Genomic DNA, 27,925 nt, shown 5'->3' on the forward strand with positions numbered 1-27,925 from the left:
AGGACAGTCCTGCTCTTGTCCTTCATTGTGAGAACTTGGTGTCCATAAAATCTAAGAGAATAGAAAGTGTGAGTTCTCAGTTCATTTGCAGGCTATAGTTGGGTTGCTTGCATGTTGTTTTAAAATATAATGGACACTAATGATAGACCATGCAATTCATGATCATCAACAACATCATTAACATCCCAACCACCACCACAATATTCTGTAAAAACACTTTAATTAAAAAAAGGCCCCATTTTTGTTATTTTCTTTCGTAAGGTTCAAACTTTACAACAACTTCAAAATGTCATAAATAGCCTTGCATAGTCTGAGTACATGACTTTATGATGGCTATTAAAAAACAGCACCAAACATCTACATGACACTCATGTGTAAAACAAATCTGACTTATTGCACAAAGAGCTTCATAAAAAAAAGTCAGTATAAACATTAATAACATCCACAGTGCTATAAAGAGACTTCATGCATGTACTGATTTTCAGGTAAGAAATTATGAAAGGCTCTTAAAAAAAAAAAAAGCTAATTTGATGCAACACCTTGTCATAGAAAATCATATAAATCCAGTAAAGAGGGCTTTAACGGCATTATAACTGTATACACTACTTCAAAAATGAATTCTTATTATTTCAAATATAAAATTGTGGCACATTTTGGAAAAGCAGCTTTTAAAAATTCCAGCAAGATACTGATTTTAAAAGAAGTGCTAAGAACTGCATGACCAAGAAAATTGTCCTTGAATATTACCACACTTAATGCTTTGTAGGGTAAATCATGGATGTCCACTCCTCAATACCAAGTCCTGGCATGATGCATGTCATGAATTTGAGGGGGACACTTTGCTTTAGCACTGTCTGGCCTTAACAATAGTCTTGACCCTAGATCAAACATCTGGGTCACAGAGTGCAGGAAACTGATTGTAGAATGTTTTGGTAATTTGGCTTTAGAATTTTGCTTCCACAAGTGATTTGTGAAGTTTGGATATGGTATTATGACAGATTAGCGCTGATCCGGATCCACTGGAGCCCTTGTCTGGTATACTGGATGATGTGGGCCATGCTGCTATGCAGAGTCAAGGGTCCCATCAGTGTGTTCAGATAGTTAAAAAATTCTGGTGAAAGAAAGAGAGAGAAATAATGCATTTGCCTGATGTACACAGAACTTGTCAGTTGTATACAGAAATAACCAATGACATAAAGTACAATATTCATTTTAAAACAAATTTGATAAATTGCTTATTGGTGGGGGGGGGGGGGGGTGAACCAACAACTGAGTGGAACTTCGGCTGACTGGTGCACTTCTGGTGCATGCATTAATGGTAGTATAGCATGGGAACTGACTGAAAAGGAGTGACTACTAACTACTTTGAGTCATTGCTTTCCTATTCTTGATAGAAAATAATGATCAAACTGATGTCTCCCTCAAACAATCAAAAGCTCAGGCATCAGCAAACTTCAAAAAGTGATGGGTACTTAAAAAATACGCTTCATAAAGCTTTGAAATCTTAACAAACAATTTGTTTTGATCCAATACTTCTAAACATACATCACACTAGTCAAGTAATTTCACCACTAAACATCACCAGTGTGTAGCAGTACAAACACTTTGCAATACAGTATCAATTGCATTGCTTGATTCACTCAATCATCATAAATGCAAACAGTATTACTCCTAACTCAAAGCAACCTTAATCTCACCCACAGTAAAAAAAAAAAAAAAAAATGTCATAACATAAAGCGACATAATAAACATTAAATGGAACTTAAAACATAACTATAACCCAAATAACTTTTAAATGTTAATAAATAACACTCCTAAACAGTCCCTAAAACCTGCACAGACGTACTTCATTAATTATGCAATGACAACAGCCAATAGCAAGTCCTCAAGCATAAACAACAACAGATGTTAAAGTATATTCCTGGTAAGGACTATAATTCAATGTAGTTTTAGCATCTGAAATTCATTTAAAAAGGAAAACATGCCATTTTGCCCTTTGCATTAAGAAAAGTGAAAATATGCAGATGTCTGATCGGTCCTTAGCCACTGTTCTACAAACGCCCCAGAACATGAATAAAACAAGCAAGAAATGAATGAGGGCATGCTGTCTAGTTGTCACTGAACTTTTGTGTTGTTTGAAGATGCATGTTGAACCATAAGGAGATGTACTGTTATACACAAGTCCAGATGTTTATGTAAGTAGTTATAACTTGTATGATATTACTTATATGATAGTCATAGAATGACCATTTACTGTTTGCACAATGTTATCAAGCTAAACTGTTTGTTTGCATAATGTTATCAAGCTTTTAAAGTAAAATAACTGTGCTTTAAAACCTGTGTCGGTTTTGTGTTATTCGTCTTTCAAGAGGGAAATTTGTCTTAATCCACACAGTAGGACAAGATTGATATCCAAGATGAGTCATAAAGTCAGCAGCATTAGACAAAGTAGGATAATTAACAAATATTGCTTTGTATCCTATTATTAGGGATGAGGAAATAATTTTAACCCTTACCTCTTCAAGTCACACAATGTCGAATGTAATATGCTGCTTTAAAAATGGTATAAAACACAGGGCATGTTGTGCTTATGTAACATTGTTGAACGTAGACACAAACAATAAAACGACTGTCAAACGATTTAATAGACACATAAAAAGAGGGACTGATACAAAAGAACATGCAGTTGAACCAATACAGTTTTCCAGTAGTATCCGAAACTGAAGACATCTGCCTCATCATAGGTATGTGTGAACTGTGAATATAATGACAAGTGTATGCCAGTCTCTCTCTGTGCCAGTGGTGCGAAAGCAGATTTGAATCTCTTTAGTTAAATTACATCAACATTTGAACTATGTATGTAGATTAAAAAACTAGTCAGTCACTGTGATTTTGACAATCCTGGAAGCCCCCACACACTTCAAAACTCGTTCCGGCACTGGTGGGTGACCAGGGCTCAAACTCCAATTACAAAAAATATGTTTTTTTTCTAGCAGTGCTTTCAAACACCTAGTTTTTCCTGGGCAATAATAATGGAAATGATCAATAAAGCTTTAACAAAGACTTCAAGGCCTGCACATAAATTGACTTTCAAAAATAAACCTACCCTGAGAAATATTCACTGGAGTAAAAAATTGTGACTACCATCCCCGGTCTCCCCTACAAATTTGAAAAAGAATGAAACCCTCCTGTGGTGGAACAGTGTCCAAATACTTTCTTAGGTTAAATGAGACATTAAAATTACATAATATCTGTCATACCAAAAGAAAGATGACTTTTCAGAACTATTAAGCGCTTTGAGAAGCAACTTTTAAAGGTGCTGTATAAAACTAAAATGTATATTATTATTATTATTATTATTATTATGGGGCCCTGAGGAGATGAAGGAGAGGCACACAGTTTCCCCACACAGCATTGCATCTCTTCCTCTGAAATCCTAAGCACTCACCCTTATTTTCTTTGGCCAGGGTATCAGCCACCTCCCAGTACTCATAACTGTACAGTACACTGTTGGTGATATTGAGGTGGTTTGCTGCCATCAGGTGGATACGATGGGGAATGCTGATGACATTGCTCGGTGAGCTGGCTGTGTGAGATCCCATTATATTGACTGAGCAAATAGAGGCTGGAGGAACAGCTCCCCTGTAGAAGCACAAATACAGATGTATTGACACTCAAACGCAACATAAAGGTCACTCACAGTGCCTGTGTGTTAAAGGTATACACATAATTAAACCTTACTTTCCAGCATCGTTCCAGGGAGGGGGTTTGTGGGGTGCTTTTGGAGAACTCTGTAAAAATAGAAGGTATATATAAATCTTTAACCAGGACAGATTTGTTCTTTTAACAAACTGTTTTGTCTTGGTATCAGTTGTCTTTTGTGCAGGGGTCATCAACGTGTCCATACATGGAGAAATGTGTCTCTGGCAAAACTTATTAGGACTGAGAGAAAAAGATTTTTCTGATTAAATGCTTTCTATCTTAATAGTCACTTTTAAGGTTATCTGCGAAACAATTTTAAGGTATTGCATGCAATCTCATGGTTCAGAGGGCAAGCTCCAATCAGATAAAATCAACTGAGATATACATTTCCAGCAAGTTGATCAACTGGCATGCAATGGAATTGTTGGCCAAAATGGCAAATAAACACACTTATAATCTATCCTGGGAAAAGGAGTTTATCGTTTTTGTGAGAGTTTACGGGTCAGTAGAGTGCATAAGCTGTGGTCAGACAATAAAGCAACTTAAAGGAATATTCTGTGTTCAATACAAGTTAAGCTCAATCGACAGCATTTGTGGTATAATATTGATTACCACAAACATTTATTTTGACTCTGCCCTCCTTTTCTTTAAAAAAAAAAGAAAAAAAGAAGCACAAATCTGGGTTCCAATGAGGCACTTACAATGGAAGTGAATGGGGCCAATCTGTAAACGTTAAAATACTCACTGTTTCAAAAGTATAGCCACAAGACATAAAAACAATATGCATGTTAACATTATTTTAGTCTGATAAAATTGCTTTTCCGTGTAAAGTTATAACCAATTTTGTAATGTCAACAAAGCCTAAATCCTTAAATAGACTGTTAAAATGATGATTTAAACAACTTTACAAATAATACACAAGTTTTTACAGAATTATTGTAAGTGTTTTTATAAAATTATAAGATTCACATTTGTGCATTTAAACCCTCCAAAAATTGGCCTCATTCACTTCCATTGTAAGTGCCTCACTGTAACCTCCATTTGTGCTTTTTTTAAAGAAAAGGAGGGACGAGTCGAAATAAATTTTTGTGTTAATCAACATTATACCACAAATGCTGTTGATTGAGCTTAACTTGTATTAAACTTGGAATATTCCTTTAAAGCAACAACAGTGGGGATCCATAGTGAGAAGTGGTTCAAGAGGAGAGCAAAAATAGTTGGAATGTCTGCTGAAAAATTTGCTAGCAAAGCAAAGGAGGCAGGAATGGAGCAAGTTAAGCTCATGTCTAGTTTTATCAGTTAAGACCTCACTGACCTCATATTAGCATTTAAACTTGCCAAAGCAAAACTACAATTTACCGCAGGCAATTCTTTAAAAGTTGCAAGTAAAATTTACCCAAAATCTTCTGCTTTCAAGAGACTGATTAAATAACACACTTTCAGTTCACACTTCCATTATGGTATCATTGTTGAAAACGTAAATTTGCATGTGTCTGTGATAAAAATTGCATTTGAACCAAACTGTCTGTTACATGCTGACATAGTGATAACCTATGCTTTTGTGTGTTGAAACTTGTTGATAATGTTAAAGGGATAGTTCACCCAGTAATTAAAATTCTCTCATTATTTACTCACCCACATGCCATCCTCATGTGTATAAATTTCTTTCTTCTGCTGAAAACAAAAGAAGATTTTTAGAAGAATATCTCAGCTCTGTAGGTCCATACAAAGCAAGTGAATGGTGGCCAGACCTGTGAAGCTCCAAAAATCACATAAAGGCCACATAAAAATAATCCATAAAAAACCAGTGGTTAAATCTGACTTCAGAAGTGATAAAAAGATCAATATTTAAGTCCCTTTTTACTATAGATCTCCACTTTCACATTCACATTCTGAAAGTAGAGATTTATAGTAAAAAAGGATTGAAATGTTCATCTATTTCTCACCCAAGGTGATTGCATCGCTTCTGAAGACATAGATTAAACCACTGGAGTTTTGTGGATTACATTTATGTTGCCTTTATGTGGTTTTTGGACCTTCAAAGTTCTGGCCACCATTCACTTACATTGTACAGAGCTGAGATATTCTTCTAAAAATCTTCATTTGTGTTCTGCAGAAGATAGAAAATCATACACATCTGGGATGGCATGAAAGTGAGTAAATGATGAGAAAAGTTTTATTTTTGGGTGAACTATCCCTTTTAAAACTAATACACATGCACAAACAAACACACACACACACACACACACACACACACACACACACACACACACACACACACACACACATATATGTTGGTGCAGCTATCATTATGAGGTCTCTCTATAGACATAATGATTATTATACTGAATGAACTACAGATTCTATCCCCTAACCCTACCCCTAAACCTAACCCTCACAAAAAACTTTCTGCATTTTTACATTTTCAATAAAACATCATTTAGTATGTTTTTTAAGCAATCTGAATTATGGGGACACTAGAAATGTCCTCATAAACCACATTTACAGCATAATACCCTTATAATTACCAGTTTGTAACCTAAAAGAATGTCCTCATAAACCACTTAAATCTGCCCACACACACACACCTTGAAGTAGTCTAGCAGGACTTTAGAGTATTTCAGAGCGTGGTCCTTTTTAAGTCGGAACATTTGCCAATAGAGGAGAGCAAGACAACGGAAACTGAAATCCAGAAACAAAATGTATTTGTCTTTTGTAAACAGACTTCAACTTCATCAAAATGTAACAAATATTCAAAATCACTGTACAGAGATTTACAGATTTTTGCAGAGTTGTATTTACCACAGTACAGCCAGCTGTTTGTCCATCTGACTGGCTCCAGGATCTGCATGACTCTTCAGTCTCATAGCATATCTAACCAACACAGAGAACGTTCAAATCAATACAGGGGGTCTCAGACAGACAGAGATTGAAAGGAGGAAAAAAGGGACAAAACTCTTACACACCTTATGAGCTCCACAGTTTCAGCATACATAGTGTAGGGGGACTTGGACTCCAGTGGTCCCTCTTCCATGGCTTTTCCACACTCCATAAAGGACAAAGCAGCATCCACATAATTCACAGCTTTCCCTAACTTATCCACCTGAGAACAGGCAGGGACAGAAAGGTAAAAGAGCATTGGATGCAACAGATAGAAGAAATATTCAGTATACATACAGTGCCCTCAAAAAGAATACTTTGGGACACTTAAGTCACTGTTAAAAATTTCTGAATGTCAATGCATTAGTTAGAAAATATATCAAACCAAGCTGCAACAAATCTGCAAACAAATGATGCTAGATGCTTTTCTCAGAACTAATTTTTCAAATTGTTTTTAACCAACTGATCTTAAAGGAATAGTTCACCCAAAAATGAAAATTCTCTCATAATTTACTCACCCTCATGCCATCCCAGATGTGAACGACTTTCTTTCTTCTGTAGACCACAAACAAAGATTTTTAGAAGAATATTTCAGTTCTGTAGGTCTATGCAATGCAAGTGAATAGACACCAAAACTTTGAAGCTCCAAAAAGCACATAAAGGCAGCATAAAAGTAATCCATAAGACTCCAGTGGTTAAATCCTTCAGAAGTGATATGATAGGTGTGGGAGAGAAACAGATCAATATTTAAGTCCATTTTTACCATATATTCTCCTCTCTGCCCAGTAGGTGGTGATATGCACGAAGAATGCATATCACTAAAAATAAAAGAAGAACGTGAAAGTGAAAGTGTAGATTGATGGCAAAAAAGACTTAAATATTGATCTGTTTCTCACTCACACCTATCATATCTCTTCTAAAGATATAGATTTAACAACTGGAGTCTTATGGATTACTTTTATGTTGCCTTTATGTCCTTTTGGAGCTTTTGGAGTTTTGGTACCCATTCACTTGCATTGTGTGGACCAACAGAGCTCAAATATTCTTCTAAAAATCTTTGTTTTTTTTTTCTGGGTGGCATGAGGGTGAGTAAATGATGAGAGAATTTTCATTTTTGGGTGAACTATCCCTTTAAGGTAATTGTGGTGGATGTATGAAATCAGTTCCCTTAAGGTTCATACATGTGGTATCCTAGCACAGAAACCACATGTGTAGTTCATCACAGTAAATATGGACATGTTCCAAAAGTTTGACAACCAGAAAGTGTCCAAATGTTATTGGTCTAAATTTTGAATAACATACTGTATCTATTGTTTTATAATTATAAAAATATATATTTTTGCCAAATGTTTTGCTAGGAAGGTGTGCTTGTACTATATTTCTTAAAATAAAATGCCACTAGGTTTGATATTTTGTTATATAATGCAAAGACTTTAAGTATGGCTTAAATATCAAATTTTGTGGGGCCACTGACCACTTGTTTGGCTATGAAAAGTAGTTGGATCTTGAAATCTAAAAACAAAACCGTCTCTCTGAAAGTCTTTGTCTAGTGGCACTATGAAGTGTGTAAAGTGTGTGTTCACAATGCTGTAATACCATAGCATCTGCTCGATGTTTTAACCTCTTGGCCTCATGTATGTAGTACTCAGCATGATGAGAGCTAATGTGAGGGGAAGAACAGAGAGATGTGAGTGAGTGAGACTACTGGAGAGGTATTGAATATTAAGATCTGAAGCATCATTAAATGAAACGGAGGCATTAACTCACACATCACTGATAGGTACAGTTCCTTTAGTGAAGTGAAGAGGAAGGTTTAGGGGAGGAACTCGGGATCCAGAAAGAGTTTGTGGGTGTCGTGATACCCCCACACCCTCCACCTCTATCTTGGGCTGTGTCTTTTGGACCTGTGATGGCAATGATAAATGAAAGCATTTAACAATAAAAGGATTTGGGTAAATATAAGTGTTAAAAAAGGCATTTGTAAAATGAAATCCCTTATGAACAAGCCCAAGACTTTCAAAGAGTGGAGTTATATATGAAAAAGCCAAGCACAATGGAACAGTGTAATGAATAAACAAGAGCCTTAGTAATAAACTAATACAAATAAATATATAAATAAAATTAAAGGTGCTGTAAGAGATGTTAGCCATTCTGGAACTTCTACCAGACTTACAGTAGTTAATGAATTAGACACACCCCTCTTTCTTAAACCCTGCCCTACAAAAAGACCATTATGCTGTCGAAACATCATTATCAGAGATGGAACAAGAGAGCAGTAGCGTGTCATCTTATTGTTATCAAAGTTGTCAAAAGCAATGGATGCAAAATAGCATTTCTGCATGACAAACTAACAACTGACAACTGCTTATGAAGCTTATGAACATGGCTTCCTGCTTCCTAGAAAAGAAAGAATGAATGGAAGAAAGAAAGAAAAACATTGCATATTTGTTTTTGTGTGCTGTGTTATTTTACATACCTGTGTTTTCTGTGCTGAAGAATCTCTGCCTTTTTCTGGAGGTGTGTGGTACTTCTCTGCATGCTGAGATTTCACTGAGGGCTTTGAGAGCTCAGGTATGTCAGATGGGGGAGACAATGGAGACACTGGCCTCTTGGTGTAAAAGCAATCTTCCTGATATCTGAATACATGGCAATAAAAAGAGCATCACCCACAGGGCTAAACAGTAAACATCAGTTTACGGCCCAGTGGACAAGAATAACAGCACTGAATTGACCTTTGCCATGTTGATATTTCGTCATTGTAACCAAAGGATTAACCCATGGTTCTCATCAATGTGTCAATGCAGCATTGTAGAATAGCAAGATTTAAATAGTGGTAATTGCTTGTGGATAACTCTTCTTAATAGGTTATTATATATTGATAGTACATGTTCTGAATTTCTGAATCAACAAAATCTTTCACACTGAAAAAATACTTTTCACACTAAAGATATTTTCAGAGCTAGATATAAGAAATAGCCATTTTTAATAAACTGTGTGCACAAAGAGAAAGCAATGAAGCACCAAAAAGTTCCTTGTGGCAAACAAATAACATGTTCATGTGTAAATATACCCATTTTGTTTGTTGTCAGAGCTGGTTTCCTCAGTCACTCTACTCACTGCCACAGGGAGCTTGTCTGTATGAGAGTGAGTTCTCTTATTCTCTCTTTGAGCCTCTCCATTCTCAGCCTGATACAGCAAACACACAAAAAACTTACATGCAACACACATATATACAGTATATACACTCACAAAGTACTTTATTAGGTACACCTGAACACCTATATTCATGCAATTACCTAATCCTCCAATCGTGTGGCAGCAGTGCAATGCATAAAATCATGCAAACACGGGTCAAGAGCTCGCATTCGCATCCATGTTCAAAAATGGTGTGTTGTGTTTGGTTACTACACACGTGAGAACCAATCAATTTGAGAAACCTGGCCATTATGAACTGTCGATGTAGGGCTGGGCGATATGACGATATATATCGTGGCGACGATATAAAATGTCAATCAACAGAGATTTTGCTATATCATTTATATCGCGATATGTAAATATCCATGTGCGCAGCGTGACCGTATCTATCAGTGGGCACGCTTGACGTGAAACTGAAACCAGGCTTGAGAGGGGAATTAATTTGCTGGTTATTTGCGCATGCTGGTTTAACGCCAGATTCACTAAAGGAATTATACAGTGGCTGATTCTTTGCAATTCTGATTTTGCAGGCCGGTTCTGAGCACTCTACAGTGGAGGATGCAGAAGTCCACCATGATCTGACTGACACACTCTGCCAGGACAGCGTCACTGTGATCCAGACACCTTTTAACACGCCTAGGTGCGCTTGACTACACCAAACATCTGTATGTCTCCATCATTTGATGAATTTTTGCTGATGTGATCAAAAGAAAAGTTTGGGGAAGGGGAGCTTGTTATTAAACAGGTGCTACATCTGGTACATAAAAGCTGACACAGATTAGAAATATTTAATCTGCAAATCACTTGTGGTAATACAAACAATCTGTTTTACCTCCTTAAAATGAAGCATGCTAAAGAATATTATGAAAGCCAAAAGATGCGCTCCGCAATAATTCAGTCTTTTTTTTCTTCTTTTTTTTGCAAGTGTTTATAAATAGATTTTACATTTATTTTCTGCAAGACATGTTATTTTCGTAGTGTATGTTTTACAAAAATAATACTAAAGTAATATTTTCTTTGTTACTTTGCTTTGAAACGATCTTCAGTTTCTTGAGGAAACTTTATAATAAAACTGGTCAACAATATATCAGACTGAAATGTGGCATAATGTGAAATTGAGTATTATGGTAAGTTTGATTTAAAACTGAGTGTTTATTTTATTTTTAAATTTGTTTGTCAAGATCTAAATAAAGAGAAAATTATATAAGAGGAAGTAGTTTTCATTTAAAAAGTATTTATTTCTCTGACTAGATTTTTCAAAAATAGGCATTACAATATGGTTATTTATTATGTTAACTGATTTTTATTGGTTTTCCAGAAAAAAAATTACTCTATTGCAATATACATAATTATCGTGATATAAAATTACTCATATTATGATATAATCAGTCATATCGCCCACCCCTATGTCGATGTATGGACAAGAGCATCATTATTCAAAAATTTCTACTTTTGTCTTCCTCTGAAAAAATTTAAGCATACAGGTTTTACATGATCTGAGGGTGAGTAAATAATGAAAGAATTTTCATTTTTAGGTGAACTATTCCTTTAAATATGATTTTAAAATTGTTGATTTGAATGTAAAGATGTTTCCTGTTTCTGCTCACTTTTCTTTTACTTCTACCATCCCCTGGTAGTTGCTCAGAGTGGTGCAGATGCCTCATCAACGTCTTTTCTTTCAACTTTCCTGATGACGAAGATGAAGACGAGGACCGTCTCTCTATAATCTCATTTGTAGTAGGAACTCTGGTAAGGAGCGAGAGGTCAATCCTCACTACTAGATTTCTCAGGCCTCGATGCGAGACTGTGGGGGAATTTTCAGAACGGCCGAAAGGAACAAGCGTGTAGAGTTTGTGCTTCTGCCGACCTTGTTCATCTGCCTCTGTGGAGTCTGAACTCGGCCTGTCTGGGTGAGCACCAGTACTTGTGCCCTGTTTGTTGTGCCCCCTCTTTTTTTGGTTTGATGTTGAATCTGCAGGGACTTTGGCAATGTTCCGGGGTGGACTGGACTCAGAGTCTGATTCAGAGGAAGATGAGGAGGAGGATGATGATGAAGAAGAGGATGGTTGTGTGGGCTGGATGACCGGAGTAGGAGAGGGTGGAGAAAGTGGAGGAGAAGGGCTACAGTCTATCACATGAGGACGGGAAGAGATGTCCTCGCTGCTTCGCCTTCTCTTCTTCCTCTTTTGCTCTTCAAGGTAGAGTTGGTTGCATTCCGCTTGAGGGTGATGCTCGCTGTTGGTATGAGGTCTTTGCTTGGGCTGCACTGCCTGCCATTGAGCTTCCTGCTCCCTCCTCCTTTTCCTTTTCCTCTCCCTTTCCCCTTCCTTGGTTCTTCTATCTTCCTTGTCTTCCTCTTCCTCAGAACCCTGAACCCAGTGGCGCCTTATGAGCTGCTCCTCCGCCAGTCTCCTTTGCCTCTGCTCCTTGCCGGTCGGCACCAGGGTAACTCCCTGGGCCTTACCTCGGCTGTCAACCCCCCGTTCTCTCTCACTGGGCTTTGGCTCTTTTTGTGAATACCCAGTTCTGGGCTCTGGGACTTCTCCTGGGAGTTTGACCTTGGGCTTTGGGCTAGCACTCGGTCGGGAGCTCGGTTTAGAGCTGGATTGCTTGGGATCAGGGAAAGATTTATACTTTGAGCTGGAGTTGTTACTGTGATTGGATCGACCGTTCACGTCACTTCGGAAAGAGTCCCTGGATTTTAATGTGGGACCATGTTCAGAGCTCTTTGAGGTACTGAAATGAGATGAATGCCCCGATTTGGAGGTTGAACTGTGGATTGATACTCCTGTAGGTTTACTGGTTCTGCAGTTATGTTCAATACTATGGTCAGTTGTAGATGAATGTCTGACTTGTGGTTTTGGGCTCAAACTTGGTCTAGAGTTCAGCTTAGACTGATGCTTTGGAATTGGGTTAGAAGCTGGTTTATACCTTTGCTTGCATGTGGACTCAGAGCTTTTGGCTTCAGGCTTGTGTGTGACATCTTTGTGTGACTTTTCTGTTGTGTTGTGTTTGGAATGATGCTGTTGGGGAGGACCAGGTCTAGAGTCTCTGGATCTTGAATCTCTGGATCTAGAGTCTTCGGGTCTAGACTCTTTTCTCTGGTCAGTGTTATGGTTTGGAGGCACCCATGGCCTGACTTTGGGACGATGTGCTGGATCAGAGACAACTGTTGGCCATGCAATATGCCTTGGACTTTCCTGTTGAGGAGGCTGAACCTGAGGATATGTACTGCTGGATTGGCTCTGTATTGCGGTGCATGAGAGATTTGGACTGGGGCTTCTGGGAGGATGCAGAGGTAAAGGACTGGGGCTTCGACTCCCTCTGAGGCTATCTCCTGGACTTGAGCACACACTTGGCACTGGGCTTGGCACAAAGCTAATTCCTGGACTGGGGCATAGACTATATTCAGGGCTGGGGTGAGGACTGTTCCTAGAGCTATAGTCAAATCTTGGACTAGGGATTGGACTTTCATACGGACTGTAATCCTGTCTTGACTCCCAGCATCTTCCCGGTGATGGTCCTCTGCCAGATTTTGCACCCAGGTGCTGTCCTCCTCCAGGATCGTGGTCAGTTGAAGGATGCTGTTTAGGGACTTTCTCAAGCCACTTGTCCAGCTGCCACTGTGTGGACTGTGGACTCTGGGCCTGGAAACAGACACAGAAATGACATTAGTATTTGACAGAGTAATTAACATTGAAATGAAAATGTCAAAATTGGCGGAAGAATTATCTGACATTACAATGACCCTGTTAAATAACATTGTAAATATCAGTGTAATTTGATAAAATAATGTGACAAAATAAATCCAGAGAGATCTAAATTATAAAACATTTTAGACTAGATTGTGATGATCAGTGAAGTTGTTCTTGACCTTTGAGTATGACAGTATTTAGTATAACAGTATAACAACTGTTACAAGTGTAATACCTATGTTATTACAAAACAGTAATTGGATTTCTTATAAACCTATTCCATAACACCTTTAGAAAAGAAAATGTATGTTTGTGGTTGACAATTTTAACAGTAATCGTCACTTTAAAAACAAAATTGTAGTTACAGCAAGGCAATTATAGATAATATTAAGCGTAAAATATAATATTAAGCAAATTGCAGAACTGCAAACCATCTCAATTCTTGGTCATCCTGGCGTAAACTAAACACGGTATGTGTGCAGATGAGTGGACAAACCCATATCTGCTTCTATTTACTCAAAACTGTAGTCATGAGAAAGCAATACATTTGGGAAAATCTGAAAAGATGAAATGATAGAATAAATTAATAAGAAACAAATGTAGTTATGTAATCAGGCCAGTGTGTCAGTGAGAGAGAAAGGAAAAAGAATAGAGGGGGTGAAGTAGAGAGCAAGATAGAGAGAGATTCCTTAAACCTTAACAAAGTTTAAGATATTTAACAACATAAATAATGTACATGATACAAAACATTTGAGGTTGTACTCACTTGATAGCACACTTAAGCTCCAGGGCAGACTGTGCTTTCACTGCTCGCCTCCGGTAGCTAACCAGAGCTTAATTTAATCTTTTACTCCTCCACTCAAACATTCCCCCTTCCCCTCTCTCTCTCTTTCTAGCAAAGACACTACATCTCTTGTGCCCTTTTCCCACAGTCCCCCCCCCCCCATCTTCTACCTGGAACCATGTGGCATTTCCAAGTCTTCCTCTTCAGAGACACTGCATGACTACATATAGATGAAAAACACACAGTGTTCCCTCCACCCTTCTCCACAGGTTCCAAATAGATGGTATGTTCAGTAACAGAGCCAGCAATGTCACACAGACACCTTCACTCATCCTGTATAGTGCTGGAGCTCTTTGCTACTGGAGCTTTAAATCCCTCCATCCGATTTGTACAAATTCCCTACACCCAAAAAATAAAGGCCTGTTTTACACTCCAAAAAAAAATAAAAAAATGTCTATTTTTAACATTTACAAATTTTTTAATTGCATGACAAATGTCCAACAAATCTGATTGAGTAGGCTAATCTTTAAATAGTGTACCGGTACATAGTATGAATTCAAAATTATTAAAAGTATTTTAATAATATAAACTTTATACGTTTGAAAAGTTTTGCTAAATGGCAAAGCTATTAAATTAACTAATTTTGTACTTAGTTTATGCTTAAATATATATTTTAAAAAATTAACCATTTGTTGAAATCTTACTTTTGCCACACTAAAAAAGAGGGTAACCTGCAATCAGGGGCAGAGCTAGGGGGTGGTCAGGGGTGGCCAGGCTTCGTCCATGGTGGCCACGGCCACCCCTGGCCACCCCCTAGCTCTGCCCCTGATTGCAGGTTACCCTCTTTTTTTAGTGTGGCAAAAGTAAGATTTCAACAAATGGTTAATTTTTTAAAATATATATTTAATTTGGCCACCCCACTCGCAATTGCCGTTTTGGTCATTTATTGTCTTGGGCACAATTTAGTTAGTCTTTCTACACCAAGAACCGATTAAATAAACAGGTGAATAACATGTTTGACTTGAATAAAACCTGTTTATTTAGATGTTACCAAATTAAGCGAATGTTTTAGTTTAACAATTTTTTTCAGTGAAAACACCAAAACAACACCACAGCATGAAATCCTTTAAGTATAGATATTTTCCTGTACAGTTACCAGATCATTAAGATTTTTTTCAGTGCTGTTTTATGTTCTGCTTTCTGCACCAAAATGAATGTGGACATGTAGTACTTCCTATCCAGTTATTCATCTGGGATGCCAAATGTTGACATGACACCCAGATTCTAAAGTCTCAATGGCCTACAGCCCTGTGGCCCCCCTCTACATTCCTCTCTCTCTACCCCCACCATCTCTCTTTACCTCATCCACTTAAAACAACTACTGAGAAAGAAAGAGAGAGAGGCAATAAAAAATAGTAGATTAGCAAGGCAAAATGAGATGTGAAAGCAAAAATGGTACAGTTTACCTCTGTACTGCAGTTTAGGGTCTGCTGTTGGGTCGGTGTCCCGCACTGGGCATGCGCTCCTGGGCTTGGGCTGCGTGATCGCTGGCTGTTGCTTTCCCACTCACTGGAGGAGTCTGATACTGAAGACCCTGAGCTAGAATGTCTCACCCTTCCGCCATGTGTGTGTGTGTGCCGCTGCGGACCTGACAAGCTGTCAGTCAATACACACGCACAAAAGATAGGAGTTATCTTCCGAACAAGTACACAGACAGCAAAACAAGCTCACCTATCATATTTAGAAAATTCCAAAAGACAAATAAGCAGGCAGACTAAACACTGATAAAATGCTTGGCCTATGAGTGGTGTAAGTACTGTATGTTTGTGTGTGTGTTTGGAGGTTGAACATGTTGAAAGGCCAAAAGAAACAGAGGCTGTTCTATCATCCAGCAGTTACATTCCACATATTCTGACCTCTTCGATATGTATTACGCACACTCACATGCATGGGGACAATACTGAGAGCTGGTATAGTTACAAACATACAGTACAAAGAAGACAATACAATACACATAAGCACACACCTACCGGTCATTGTCCACCCAGGAAGTTGTTTGCTCACTTCCCTGTGAGAGAGAATGAATAAATAAAAGAGCTTTTTAAATGTGAATCTTAAACTTCATGGTCATTTTTAGCATCTTCAGCAAAGTAAAAGAACTATTGATCCCAGGCCCTTTTCTGCAGTAAGCAAGAAATGTCACGAGTCTGGTGTCTTTTATGACTAAGCCTGTTATGACTCATAAATCTGGAGTTCTGGGTTGAGTGGGATATATGCATGAGCAGGGAGCTGGTGCTCTCGATTTAACAGTCTGAATATGTCAAAGTTCTCCATCTTAGCAAACCTCTCAGTGTCAAATTCAGAAGTACACACATAGTTATAAACACAGATATGGATTAACCACTGCACAGAGAAGAATGGCATGTATTACTAACTTTACTGTAAAACTAACAAGCTAAGTCAGATCTGAGAGGAGTCTTAATCAAAAACTAGACTTGCATATTCTAAAGAAAATGCCAGTGCTTTAAAGGCAGCAAAAGAATGGTGTTAAAATATTAAGTAAGCTTAGGTTTTGACTTTGGTTCTGTGTAAATGAAATGGCGCATCAAACTTTGTAATGGCACTCAGAACGCATCTTCTGTCGACTGTACATGTGAATCAACACATCATTTTTTAATTGTAAAGATGGCTACAGATAATGGTTAGATAGACGTAAAAACAATCCACAACCAATAACAACAAAAGCAAATGCAAGAAAAAAGGTAAAACTACAATTCAGTATGCAAAAAATACAAGAAAGAAGACCATTCATGATTCAATATTTATACTTTTTGGGATTTTACCTTTCCTTTAGTGTGTAATATAGCCCTTTGTGCATGTAAAAGGTCTTCAAAGTTACAAAGCACAAAGTCCACGCCAAAGGGAGTTATTCTCTCCCACAGAAAACACTGCTCCTGAACTACAAGAAACGGCTGGATTGTAGTCCAGCCATTACTTCCGTGACTTAGCTATGTCACTATGTAACACATTTGCATAATGCCTGCCTCAGGAATGCGCTGCTCAGGAAGTCTCGGGAGCTGAAACTGTTATGGTAAGGGGTGTTACATTTACTACAAGCTCTAAGCGGTTGACCAATCACAACAGACTGGGCCAGCTGACCAATCAGAGCAGACTGGGCTTTTCGGAAAGGGGGGCTTTAAAGAGACAGGAATTTTTGATTCCTTTGAATATTAAAGCATGTAAACCTATTCTAGTAAACCCCCAAAATAAAACTATGAACCTGTAAATAAGCATAATATGGGCTTTTTAAATATTACAATGCTTATTGTCATTCCTGATGGTTAGATTTTGGCAAACTGTTGACAAACTTTTAACAATGTTAGTCAATGGGAGATTTTCAAACTTAATCCTTAAATTTCATTGAAAAAACTTAAAGCTAATGATAACCAAGAGCTAAGGCTGATATTATCTACAAAGCAAAGTTTCAGTTGAGTCTCTACTTGCAGTAGTTGCACCTTTTTCCCATTTTCAAGTTTGGAATGCAGAAGTAAACTAAAGCAGTGTAAATGTCTATAGAGGTACATGATGGGAGACCACAGCAAATATTATTTTTTGCATTCCCATTTGCTCTAAAAAAAATTAGAGAGATGGATAATGGCAGTCAAAATAGAGAAAGATGCCAATTTCACAGGGTAATATAACAACAAGAAAAATGTTATTTAATTTACACTTAATCATTACAAAAAAATGTAAATATAAAAATTTTTCCCTAGATTTACACTGCTAAATTATGTCGGAAATTCAATGGCGGCAAAAAGTTTGGTAATAATGTACAAATTTTGCTCTTATGGAAAGAAATTGGTACTTTTATTCACCAAAGTGGCATCTAACTGATTGCCTAAAATGTAAAAAAAAAAAAAAAAACTACTTCAAAGAGTTCTCATAAAAAAAAATCCTCCACGTGCAGCAATGACAGCTTTGCAGATCCTTGGCATTCTAGCTGTCAGTTTGTCCAGATACTCAGGTGACATTTCACTCCACACTTCCTGTAGCACTTGCCATAGATGTGGCTGACTTGTTGGGCACTTCTCACGCACCTTACAGTCTAGCTGATCCCACAAAAGCTCAATGGGGTTAAGATCTATAACACTCTTTTCCAATTATCTGTTGTCCAATGCCTGTGATTCTTTGCCCACTCTAACCTTTTCTTTTTGATTTTCTGTTTCAAAAGTGGCTTTTTCTTTGCAATTCTTCCCATAAGGCCTGCACCCCTGAGTCTTCTCTTTACTGTTGTACATGAAACTGGTGTTGAGCGGGTAGAATTCAATGAGGACATTTAAAGTGTCTATTTCTCAAACTAGAGACTCTGATGTACTTATCCTCTTGTTTAGTTGTACATCTGGGCCTTCCACATCTCTTTCTGTCCTTGTTAGAGCCAGTTGTCCTTTGTCTTTGGAGACTGTAGTGTACACCTTTGTATGAAATCTTCAGTTTTTTGGCAATTTCAAGCATTGTATAGCCTTCATTCCTCAAAACAATGATTGACTGATGAGTTTCTAGAGAAAACTGTTTCTTTTTTTGCCATTTTTGACCTAATATTGACCTTAAGACATGCCAGTCTATTGCATACTGTGGCAAATCAAAAACAAACACAAAGACAATGTTAAGCTTCATTTAACGAACCAAATAGCTTTCAACTGTGTTTGATATAATGGCAAGTGATTTTCTAGTACCAGATTAGCAATTTAGCATGATTACTCAAGGATAAGGTGTTGGTGTGATGGCTTCTGGAAATGGGCCTGTCTAGATTTGATCAAAAATTACTTTTTTTCAAATAGCGATGGTGCTGTTTTTTTACATCAGTAATGTCCTGACTATACTTTGTGATCAGTTGAATGCCACTTTGGTGAATTAAAGTACCAATTTCCTTCTGAAACAGCAAAACTACATTATTCCAAACTTTTGGCCGCCTGTGTACATCATCACAGTTTTTGAAAAGGGTCCATTGCAGAAAGTTGTGGAGAAGAAGAAGAAAAGCAACAACAACAAAGATAGAGTGATTAAGAATTACATGTCAATATGTTTGAGAAATATCAATAAAGTACTGCCTTACAAGCACTGTAATGAGTTATGCAAACAGAACAGTCACACAGTGTGTGAGCGCATGTTGTCATGAAAGCAAATACAAGACAGATTGTCTTTGTGTGTTCGGGTGTGTGAGTGAGCAGAGAACAAAGTTAAAAGCTAAAATCGGATAAAAAAATATCCAGATGAGCCAGAACTACAACCAGATACAATAGATGATATTTGCTTTTTCTACCCATTCCTGGAATAATGTTAAGAGGAGTCCTACCTCGTCCCTGTCATCTTCATCACTGCTGAGCTTCAGGTCATCAGCGACCATGCTGGGAGGGCAAAGAGAGAGCGGTCAGCATGGACCCCTTGAACATGAGAGCATGTCACACTCACTTGACAGAATGATTTATTCAGTCTGTCAGTCTGCAGCACATCTGTGTGTGCGTTAAATGTGTGAGCTAGCCATATGAGATTGTATCACATTACAAGCTTCAAAGAAAAAACACCAATAAACACAAAGCTCTAATGTTAAACAGTGCTGTTATTTGTTGGTAGAGTGCTCCAGGGCTCTCCCTGACTGTGCTAACCTGCTCTGTAATTAGATACTAACTCAGTAAAGTTTATGAGGTCAGCAAGGTTTGTGTGGTGGTTGAAGAAAGCAGAGATATAACATCGGTCTAACCCTCCGTATGAAGCCGGTCTTAAACAGCAGTTGGCCCAAAAGCAGTAAAATTCCAGGAACCCCTTTCTAATTATACACACTTTTTATGGTGTAATAAAGCTCACAGAAGCAGCTGAGGCACAACCTGGTGCTTGGTTACAGTGGACAGATCAGGTGTGATGTGCGTTCCACTTACGATTTGTGAGGGGCCACGTATGGGCGTGAGGGCATTCTCACAGAGGCACCATTCCGCACTGAGAGAGACAAATAAATAAATATAAACAACATTAGGGAAACGATTGTACAAAACACTGCTATATAAAAGTACAACTTTATAAGTATATACATATATATATATATATATCGTTATGTTTGGAGGAAAAAGGGTGAGACTTGCAAGACGAAGAACAACTTCCCAACCGTGAAGCATGAGGATGGTAATGCAACCAAATACTAACAAAGTGTATGTAAACTTCTGATCCACTGGGAATGTGATGAAAGAAATAAAAGCTGAAATAAATAATTCTCTCTACTATTATTCTGACATTTCGCATTTTTAAAATAAAGTAGTGATCCTAACTGACCTAAGACAGGGAATGTTTTCTACAATTAAGTGTCAGGAATTGTGAAGAACTGAGTTTAAATGTATTTGGCTAAGGCACCATCTAGTGGTCTGATATTTCTGAGTAACAACTGCGCATCCGTGGATTGTGTGTCATATTTTCAACTTCTCGGATCATTTAATTATTTATTTGGTTAGTAGCCATTCACTTGCATTGTATGGACCTACAGAGCTGAGATAATCTTTTTAAAATCTTCTTTGGGTTCTGCAGAAGAAAGAAAGTCATACATATCTGGGATGGCATAAGGGTGAGTAAATGAAAAGAGAATTTTAATTTTTGGGTGAACTATCCATTTAAACAGAACACCTAAGAAGTTATCTGTTCATAATGTTAAACCAAATTTGTTAATTTTAATTTTTTTTATATGCTATTCAAATTTAATTAGAAGCCTCTCTTTAACAGTCTCACGTAATAGCGTTGGGAGACCACAAGAGGGCGATATAACATGTATCTCTCTCTCTCTCACACACACACACACACACACACACACACAGCATGAGCTGAAGCAGGGCAAGGGACGGCAGTTCAGAGATACAAAGTTTTTATACTTCTTTAAGAATGAACAAAGTGAAGTAACTTACAGGTTAGCTTATGAAACTGGTGAAACTGCACAAACTGAACGATTAGAAATGGCGACGTTTATTATGAAATTTCCCTGTATGTAGCACTGAATAGGTCTTTCATTCAAGGTGTAAAACCACAAAACGACATATTTGTAACTGAAAATACATTGTGTAGGCTCTATGAAAGATATATGTTCACAATATATCATCCAGTAATGGCTAGAGTAAATAATATTTGTCCTTTGATTTGGGTCGAATTTATTGAAAAACTTTGCGAGTTGTGCTCCATGGCGCTGCAGAATGTTGATGCTGAGTGTTGGTGGAGTGTGCGTAAATCTCGATAATCATCTGGAAAATCTTCCCATTGTGTGAAAAAGGCCTCAATCCCAAGCCTAGTGACCAATTCAATTCAAAATCCAACTGTGAAATTTAGGCTGAATTTGACCCAATCCTGATACAAACACACACACACTAGAACTCCAAACACAAGGTCCTGCTCTGTACAAGAGTGTTACATGATTACCATGTCTGTGTTGCAAGTTGACCTGTTTTCCCTCCTGTGACAGACACAGAATAAATCAAATCAGTCTCCATCGAAACACACAAACTGCATCTTGACACAAGACAGAGAGAGACGGGGCAGAGAGACAGAACAGAAGTTGTGATCTATTTGGGCAAATTTATCGTGCTTGCCTCAGTTTGTAATAAACCCTTTGGGTACCTTGGAGTGTGAGTACAGGAAGTGTTGAGTGCCGCCTTCCCCTGGGGGCTGCTGGTAAGGCCAGGACTGGGTCATGTCCTGAGGAGAGATGAGAAGACAAAGCCTTAAAGTCAAAGTGCTTTAAGAGTGAGTGACAGGAGGAGGATAATGCAACTGACAGAGATATCGGCTGACATTAGCTAGTGTGACCTACAATGTGTCTCTGCATCTAGTGACTCATATTATTATTCTGAGTTTTGGCATTTGCCAAGTTTTTTTTTTAAGGGATCTAGACATGAATATATATTCCTCAAAATGTAACTCTGTATAACAATGTCATAACAATTCAAACAAATGGAGTAACAGCTTGTAAAAAAATGTGGTACATATAATGTGGTAAAAATGTATACTGTTAAAATGCATACACTGAATATACTTGGATAAAAGCAAAATGCAAAAATTTAATATAAATGTTAAAAGCAGATGATAAGATATTTAGAGAGCTGCAATTATTAATCACAGGAAATGTACTGGTGCTGCCACAGATAAAATTCTCAGAGATTTCTGTGATAGGTCATCACCACAAATCAGCTCATATATGCTGTTTTTCATTTAGGCGATGAAGGCTTACATAACACTGAACATGTGTGTAATATTTATTTAAATACTTCAGCTTTGCGGGGGCCTGGGTAGCTCAACGAGTAAAGATGCTGACTACCACCCCTGGAGTCACAAGTTCGAATCCAGGGTGTGCTGAGTGACTCCAGCCAGGTCTCCCAAGCAACCAAATTTGCCCGGTTGCTAGGAAGGGTAGAATCACATGGGGTAACCTCCTCGTGGTCGCTATAATGTGGTTCTCGCTCTCGGTGGGGCGCATGGTGAGTTGTGCGTGGATGCTGCGGAGAATAGCGTGAAGCCTCCTCACACTATGTCTCCACGGTAACACACTCAACAAGCCACGTGATAAGATGTGCGGATTGACGGTCTCAGACGCAGAGGCAACTGAGATTTGTCCTCCGAGTCACTATGCCACCACAAGGACTTAGAGTGCATTGGGAATTGGGCATTCCAAATTGGGGAGAAAAGAAAAAAAAAAAAAAAACAATACTTCAGTTTTACTATCTATGTTCCCATAATGGAAGTAGAAGTTTTGCAGAAGTCTAGCAAGGTTTCATTTTGATTCTGTGTTACTAAAGAGGCATTGCTAATGCACTGAATGAGGTAACATTATGCAGAAGAGTTCATGACCTCCATGAAGAAGAACTTACAGTATCTGTGGGTTTTTGAGGTTCTGGTGTTTCTCATAATGTGTGTGATTAAGTTAATTACTCAGTAAAACAACTTTTGTATGATCTACCCCTTTGGCTGTTTGTGTGTGTGTGTGTGTGTGTGTGTGTGTGTGTGTGTGTGTGTGTGTGGGCAGGTTTAAGTGGTTTATGAGGACTTTTGTTTAGGTTACAGACTGGTAATTACAAGGGTATTATGCTATAAATGTGGTTTATGAGGACATTTCTAGTGTCCCCATAATTCAAACAGCTTAAAAAACATACTAAACGATGTTTTATTGAAAATGTAAAAATGCAGAGAGTTTTTTGTGAGGTTAGGTTTAGGGGTAGGGTTAGGGGATAGAATCTGTAGTTCATTCAGTATAATAATCATTATGTCTATGGAGAGACCTCATAATGATAGCTGCACCAACATGTGTGTGTGTGTGTGTGTGTGTGTGTGTGTGTGTGTGTGTTATGTGTGTGGCATTGAACAGGAAGCAACTAACACAGTTATAGAGATAATTACAGGCAAAATAAATAAATCAGAGGTTTCCTTGTTCACCTTTACAAACAGTACAAAATTAAATATGCACTGTACATACTAGGGATGTGCATTTTGAGTAATTTTGAAGCTGAGTACTCTAACACGTAACAAACGAGTAATCGATTACTTGAAATGTAGAACCGTTCAACCTTCAACTTTTGAAAATATTTTTCTTCTGAAAAAAAAAAAAAAGAGCATTATGCTTAAACAAAACAGAACACAAAGAAATAAAAAGTCTGCACTCACACAAAGAAACATACATTCCAAGTCTTCTGAAGCCATTCAATTACTTTAAGAATGGGAAAAATTGGCAGAATTTAGCTTTTGGGTGAACTAGCGCCATGATTTAGGTGAGAGAAGCAGTTTTAATGTTGCCCACAGCAGGCAAAGGCACAAAGGGAAATCAAATTGCAATATTCGAGTAGTGTTTTCCTAATCAAATATTCAAATCTGAATGAGTACTTGAATAATTGATTACTTGTGCATATCCCTAGTACATGCATGAACCAGATTTCTCAGAGATATGAGGGCAATGCATATTATATTGTACGTGTGCTTTGCAGACATTACCTCTATTACCAGACTTTGAAATCTTTGAAGCATAGCATAAAAAGTTAATTACATTTATACAAAAGGGTCAAGTACAACACATGTCAAGTCTCAATAAAAAACAGTGTTCTTGCACTTCAAAACTAGAACATATTCCACAATGAGCACCTACTATAGAACAATTTCATACTTTCAATCTTATACAAGCTGATGTTTATAGAAAATAAACATGTAGTATATTGGACAGAGACATTAGCTCAAAAATGGTAAAGAACTAATTTTCTCTGGCTATAATTCTCTTGCTTGTTCTTCCGACCCTGTAGCAATATCACTCTCAAACACACACTCCTCCCTCCAGAGCATAGATCTTCCTCATTTCCATTCATCCACCTGCTTCATTATCTCTCTCACCTCTTCAGTCACTAAGGACTCATCTCTCTCTTCCAACAACAAGGCTTCCCAGGTGAACCTGCTACTGCCTCTGCTGTCTCTATCATTCTCACTCTCCCTTTCTCTCTCTTCTCTGTCTGCAGACTCTTTAAATGGTTTGAGAAGACAAGAGCACAGTCTGCAACACATTATAACGCAATAACAACAACCATATTTACTCTTATATTAAATCTAAAAGGTGCCACAAACAGGACCAGTAATCTTTTCTGTGATGAGCTGATGCATCCAGCACAATGCCATTAATTGTTTAAATTTAAACGATCAGCCTCTCTTCCCATCAAAATATCTTGGAGTGCACACCCTGGTGAAAAGACAAGCACATGTTGTATTTTTTAAGGGAAATCCATGCTGGTCTAAGCTGGTCTTTTCAGCAGGGTTGAATGAAGATGCTAAATAACAGTTTTGAAAAAGCTCTCAGACATAGGGCCTACACATACATTCATGGTTGCAGAGACACTTGTGCTCTTTCTAAATATAACTAAGACCACAACACCAGCCATGGGAAGACTTGCACATCTATGCAAGTACTGGTAGACCTACACAGAGTTCAGACTCATAGATATGAAAAACGCAAGACCATACTGTACTGTGATGAGCCCACACATCATACAGCACAATGCACACGCACAAGGCTTCTTAAAACTTTGGCTTTCTCAAATACTGAAGACTTCAACTGGCAAAATGACTAAAACATTCAGCCCATGCGAACTGCTGACTAAACTGCAGATCATTGTGACTAATTGTTTTCCCTCCAAAAATACTACTGCTGCTGCATTTCACATAAGTTGTGTCTCAGTAACTGGGTCTGTTCTTAATGGACCTCAAACATGAATTGTTTTTCATTTGAATAGAAACTAAAATATTTGTCAGGGCTATATTTTTTCCACCTTATTCAGTAACTGATCAAGCAGTGTCTTTAATATACAAACCATAAGAGGTAAATTGCAAAATACCATTTGTAAACATTCCATATGTTCTAATCTATTCAGCTGAATTCCACAAATCCAACACATACCAAGAGAAATGCTAATACAGATGATCAGATTACCTTACAATATTAATGTGCAGTTTAAGTGTCAGGGTGTCTATTGTAGTATGAGGAGAGTCACTGGTGTTTTTAAAAAAAAAAACACTTAAGTGTAGTTAGGCATAAACATAGTGACTCCAAAAAAGAAAATTTGTCCACAGACTGATTAAGAGCTCCTTATTTTATTTATATATCCCATTAGCATACAAACTAAGTACTGATGTGAACTGATGTACAATCACCCTGATGTGGTTTATCTTGCAATAATTACTGGCTGACTGAACAGTATCCTGATTATTACACAGCTACCTACCATATAAAATAAATAAATGTACATGAAATATTGATTTTTTTTATTTTTTATTATTATGTTAAAAGAAAGAGAACACAGAGTAATATGGGAGACATGAAACTGGCACTGCTATGTAGGAAACTGATTACCTGGGACAACTGTCAGTTATACATTCTAGTGGTCAAATATGACCGGTAGACTCATCATCAGAATGATAAGAATCCGGATTCAGAGAGCTGTATAATAATTAAGAATTGTTTAGTATGCTGTATACTAAATAATTTATTTGATTTTATATGATTTCTTTGAAAGAATTATAAGAACAGTTTCATGTCATGTAAGGTTTTTAAAAAGTAATTAGTAATAAGTAATGCAATTACTTTTCAGACAGAGTAATTAGTACAGTAATCTAAATACACTGTAGAATATGTAATTAGTAGTTAGTAATTAATTACTTTTTTTAGAGTAACTTACCCAACACTGACTACAACACATAAAAAGCTCTTAAAACTCTCAGTGTAGGATCTGACTAACACGCAGGTGTGGAAAATGATCATGCATTCATTAATGAGTCCCTTGTTGTTTTACATCAAAACACTCTCCACACCTGTTCCACTATCCTCTGAATGACAGAGAATGCATCATCTGTCAAGCCAGTGTTTGCACGAGTGAAAGTGAGTGAGTGAATGTGTGTGTGTGAGAGAGAGAAATTCCCAAACTTAACTGAGCGAATTTAACCTACTTACTTAAAAATGGGCCCTTGTGCCCTCGACTGCTCCAGTCAATACTTTAGCGTGATCATATGATGATCTTCAGTTCGAGATCAGTCTTCACCCAGGTAGTTTGTTCCCCCCCTTTAATTATTACTATTCTCACATGTGAGTCCTCAATATTATAACAAGCAAGCCTTAAAGTCAGTCAAAGCGCAAAATCCCCATGATGCTATCGGGTCTCTGTGGAGAAGTCCAAACCAAGATACTAAGGCGCAGCGCTAAACACGATGTAACAACAGAAGAGGTACGTGATAATCGCCTTGATGTAGTGAGGAAGCTCTTCATTGTGACAGAAGAGGAAGTCTTATTTTGAAATTTTGAATTTGAATGTTTTGAACCACCTAATCAACGATGCGCGCGCGCCTGCAAAACCGAAAACACCAAAGTTGAGCTCAAAGGTACTCACACCGGAAACTGACAAAACCAGAAAGCGTTACACCTAGGAAAGTGCTAACAATGTGTACACACAGATAAATGACAGAGCATGATTTTTATAAATAAAGCTTTTCCCTCTAGTTGGATGTTTATATATATATATATATATATATATATATATATATATATATATATATATATATATATATATTACACTGGCACAATCACATTTTTCTTATTGATGTTATTAATAAACACTATCTATCTATCTGTCTGTCTGTCTGTCTGTCTATCTTTTTGCCTCTGCCTGTAAAACAAACAGACTTTCATATTTCACTAACCTGGGATGCGTGCTGAAGCATGAAACAAACACTTGCAAGTATTCCCTTAGTTCCATAAATGGTAGGCATGTTAAAGTCGATTGTTTAGTTGTCCATTTCAGCAGGTACAAAAACGCAGCGCCGCGAACCGCACGAGAAAGAGAGTCAACAGGTTACACATCAGAGGCACGGTCAGTGTTTCTGTGGATGCACGCGATGGGCGGAGGCTGAGGTACCGACGGGTCGGCGTTGTCACCTTAACGTGTCAGAGCACTATGACGTCGATAAACGATCATGCTAGTGGAAACAGTCGTGCGTAAGCAAGAAAGGAGGAGGGAAAAGAGTCATCGATAAGCTGAAGCATCTCATGGTGATCGAGCCAGTCCAGTTGAATTGTATTTATACATGGGCTATCTATCTATCTGTTTATCTGTCATCTTTTATATCA

At 37.7% G+C, this 27,925-nt stretch overlaps 1 protein-coding gene across 4 annotated transcripts; it reads right to left on the reverse strand.

Annotated features, from left to right (window-relative positions):
• LOC127447529 (AF4/FMR2 family member 3-like) lies at positions 1-27,693 on the reverse strand. Of its 4 annotated transcripts, none has more exons than XM_051709470.1 (18): positions 27,499-27,693; positions 21,901-21,978; positions 21,703-21,736; positions 20,190-20,247; positions 19,610-19,661; positions 16,287-16,324; positions 15,723-15,912; positions 11,385-13,424; positions 9,653-9,768; positions 9,059-9,218; positions 8,350-8,486; positions 8,179-8,242; positions 6,669-6,805; positions 6,505-6,576; positions 6,291-6,384; positions 3,742-3,791; positions 3,449-3,642; positions 1-1,111 (listed from the first exon to the last, which is right to left on the reverse strand). In XM_051709470.1, the coding sequence occupies exons 1-18, from the start codon at positions 27,565-27,567 to the stop codon at positions 990-992; spliced, it is 3,705 nt and encodes a 1,234-aa protein (XP_051565430.1). In that variant the 5' UTR covers positions 27,568-27,693; the 3' UTR covers positions 1-989. The 4 variants fall into 4 exon arrangements, with proteins under 4 accessions (XP_051565430.1, XP_051565431.1, XP_051565432.1 ...); XM_051709471.1 differs by lacking the exon at positions 27,499-27,693 and adding an exon at positions 26,756-27,076 and having other exon boundaries at positions 2-1,111; XM_051709472.1 differs by lacking the exons at positions 21,703-21,736; positions 27,499-27,693 and adding an exon at positions 26,756-27,075 and having other exon boundaries at positions 2-1,111.
• Positions 27,694-27,925: the final 232 nt, after the last annotated feature.

This window comes from Myxocyprinus asiaticus, chromosome 10, assembly GCF_019703515.2.
Source record: "Myxocyprinus asiaticus isolate MX2 ecotype Aquarium Trade chromosome 10, UBuf_Myxa_2, whole genome shotgun sequence".
Classification (NCBI taxonomy): Eukaryota; Metazoa; Chordata; class Actinopteri; order Cypriniformes; family Catostomidae; genus Myxocyprinus; species Myxocyprinus asiaticus.

Excerpts from the sequence above, each read along its gene's own strand:
- LOC127447529 (XM_051709470.1), bottom strand. The coding sequence starts at position 27,567 with ATGCCTACCATTTATGGAACTAAGGGAATACTTGCAAGTGTTTGTTTC. Across the intron at positions 9,769-11,384 it reads ATGGTAGAAGTAAAAGAAAA|GCTGAGAATGGAGAGGCTCA; the intron begins GTGAGCAGAAAC and ends TTGCTGTATCAG. Across the intron at positions 3,792-6,290 it reads TCCTGCTAGACTACTTCAAG|AGTTCTCCAAAAGCACCCCA; the intron begins GTGTGTGTGTGT and ends CTATTTTTACAG.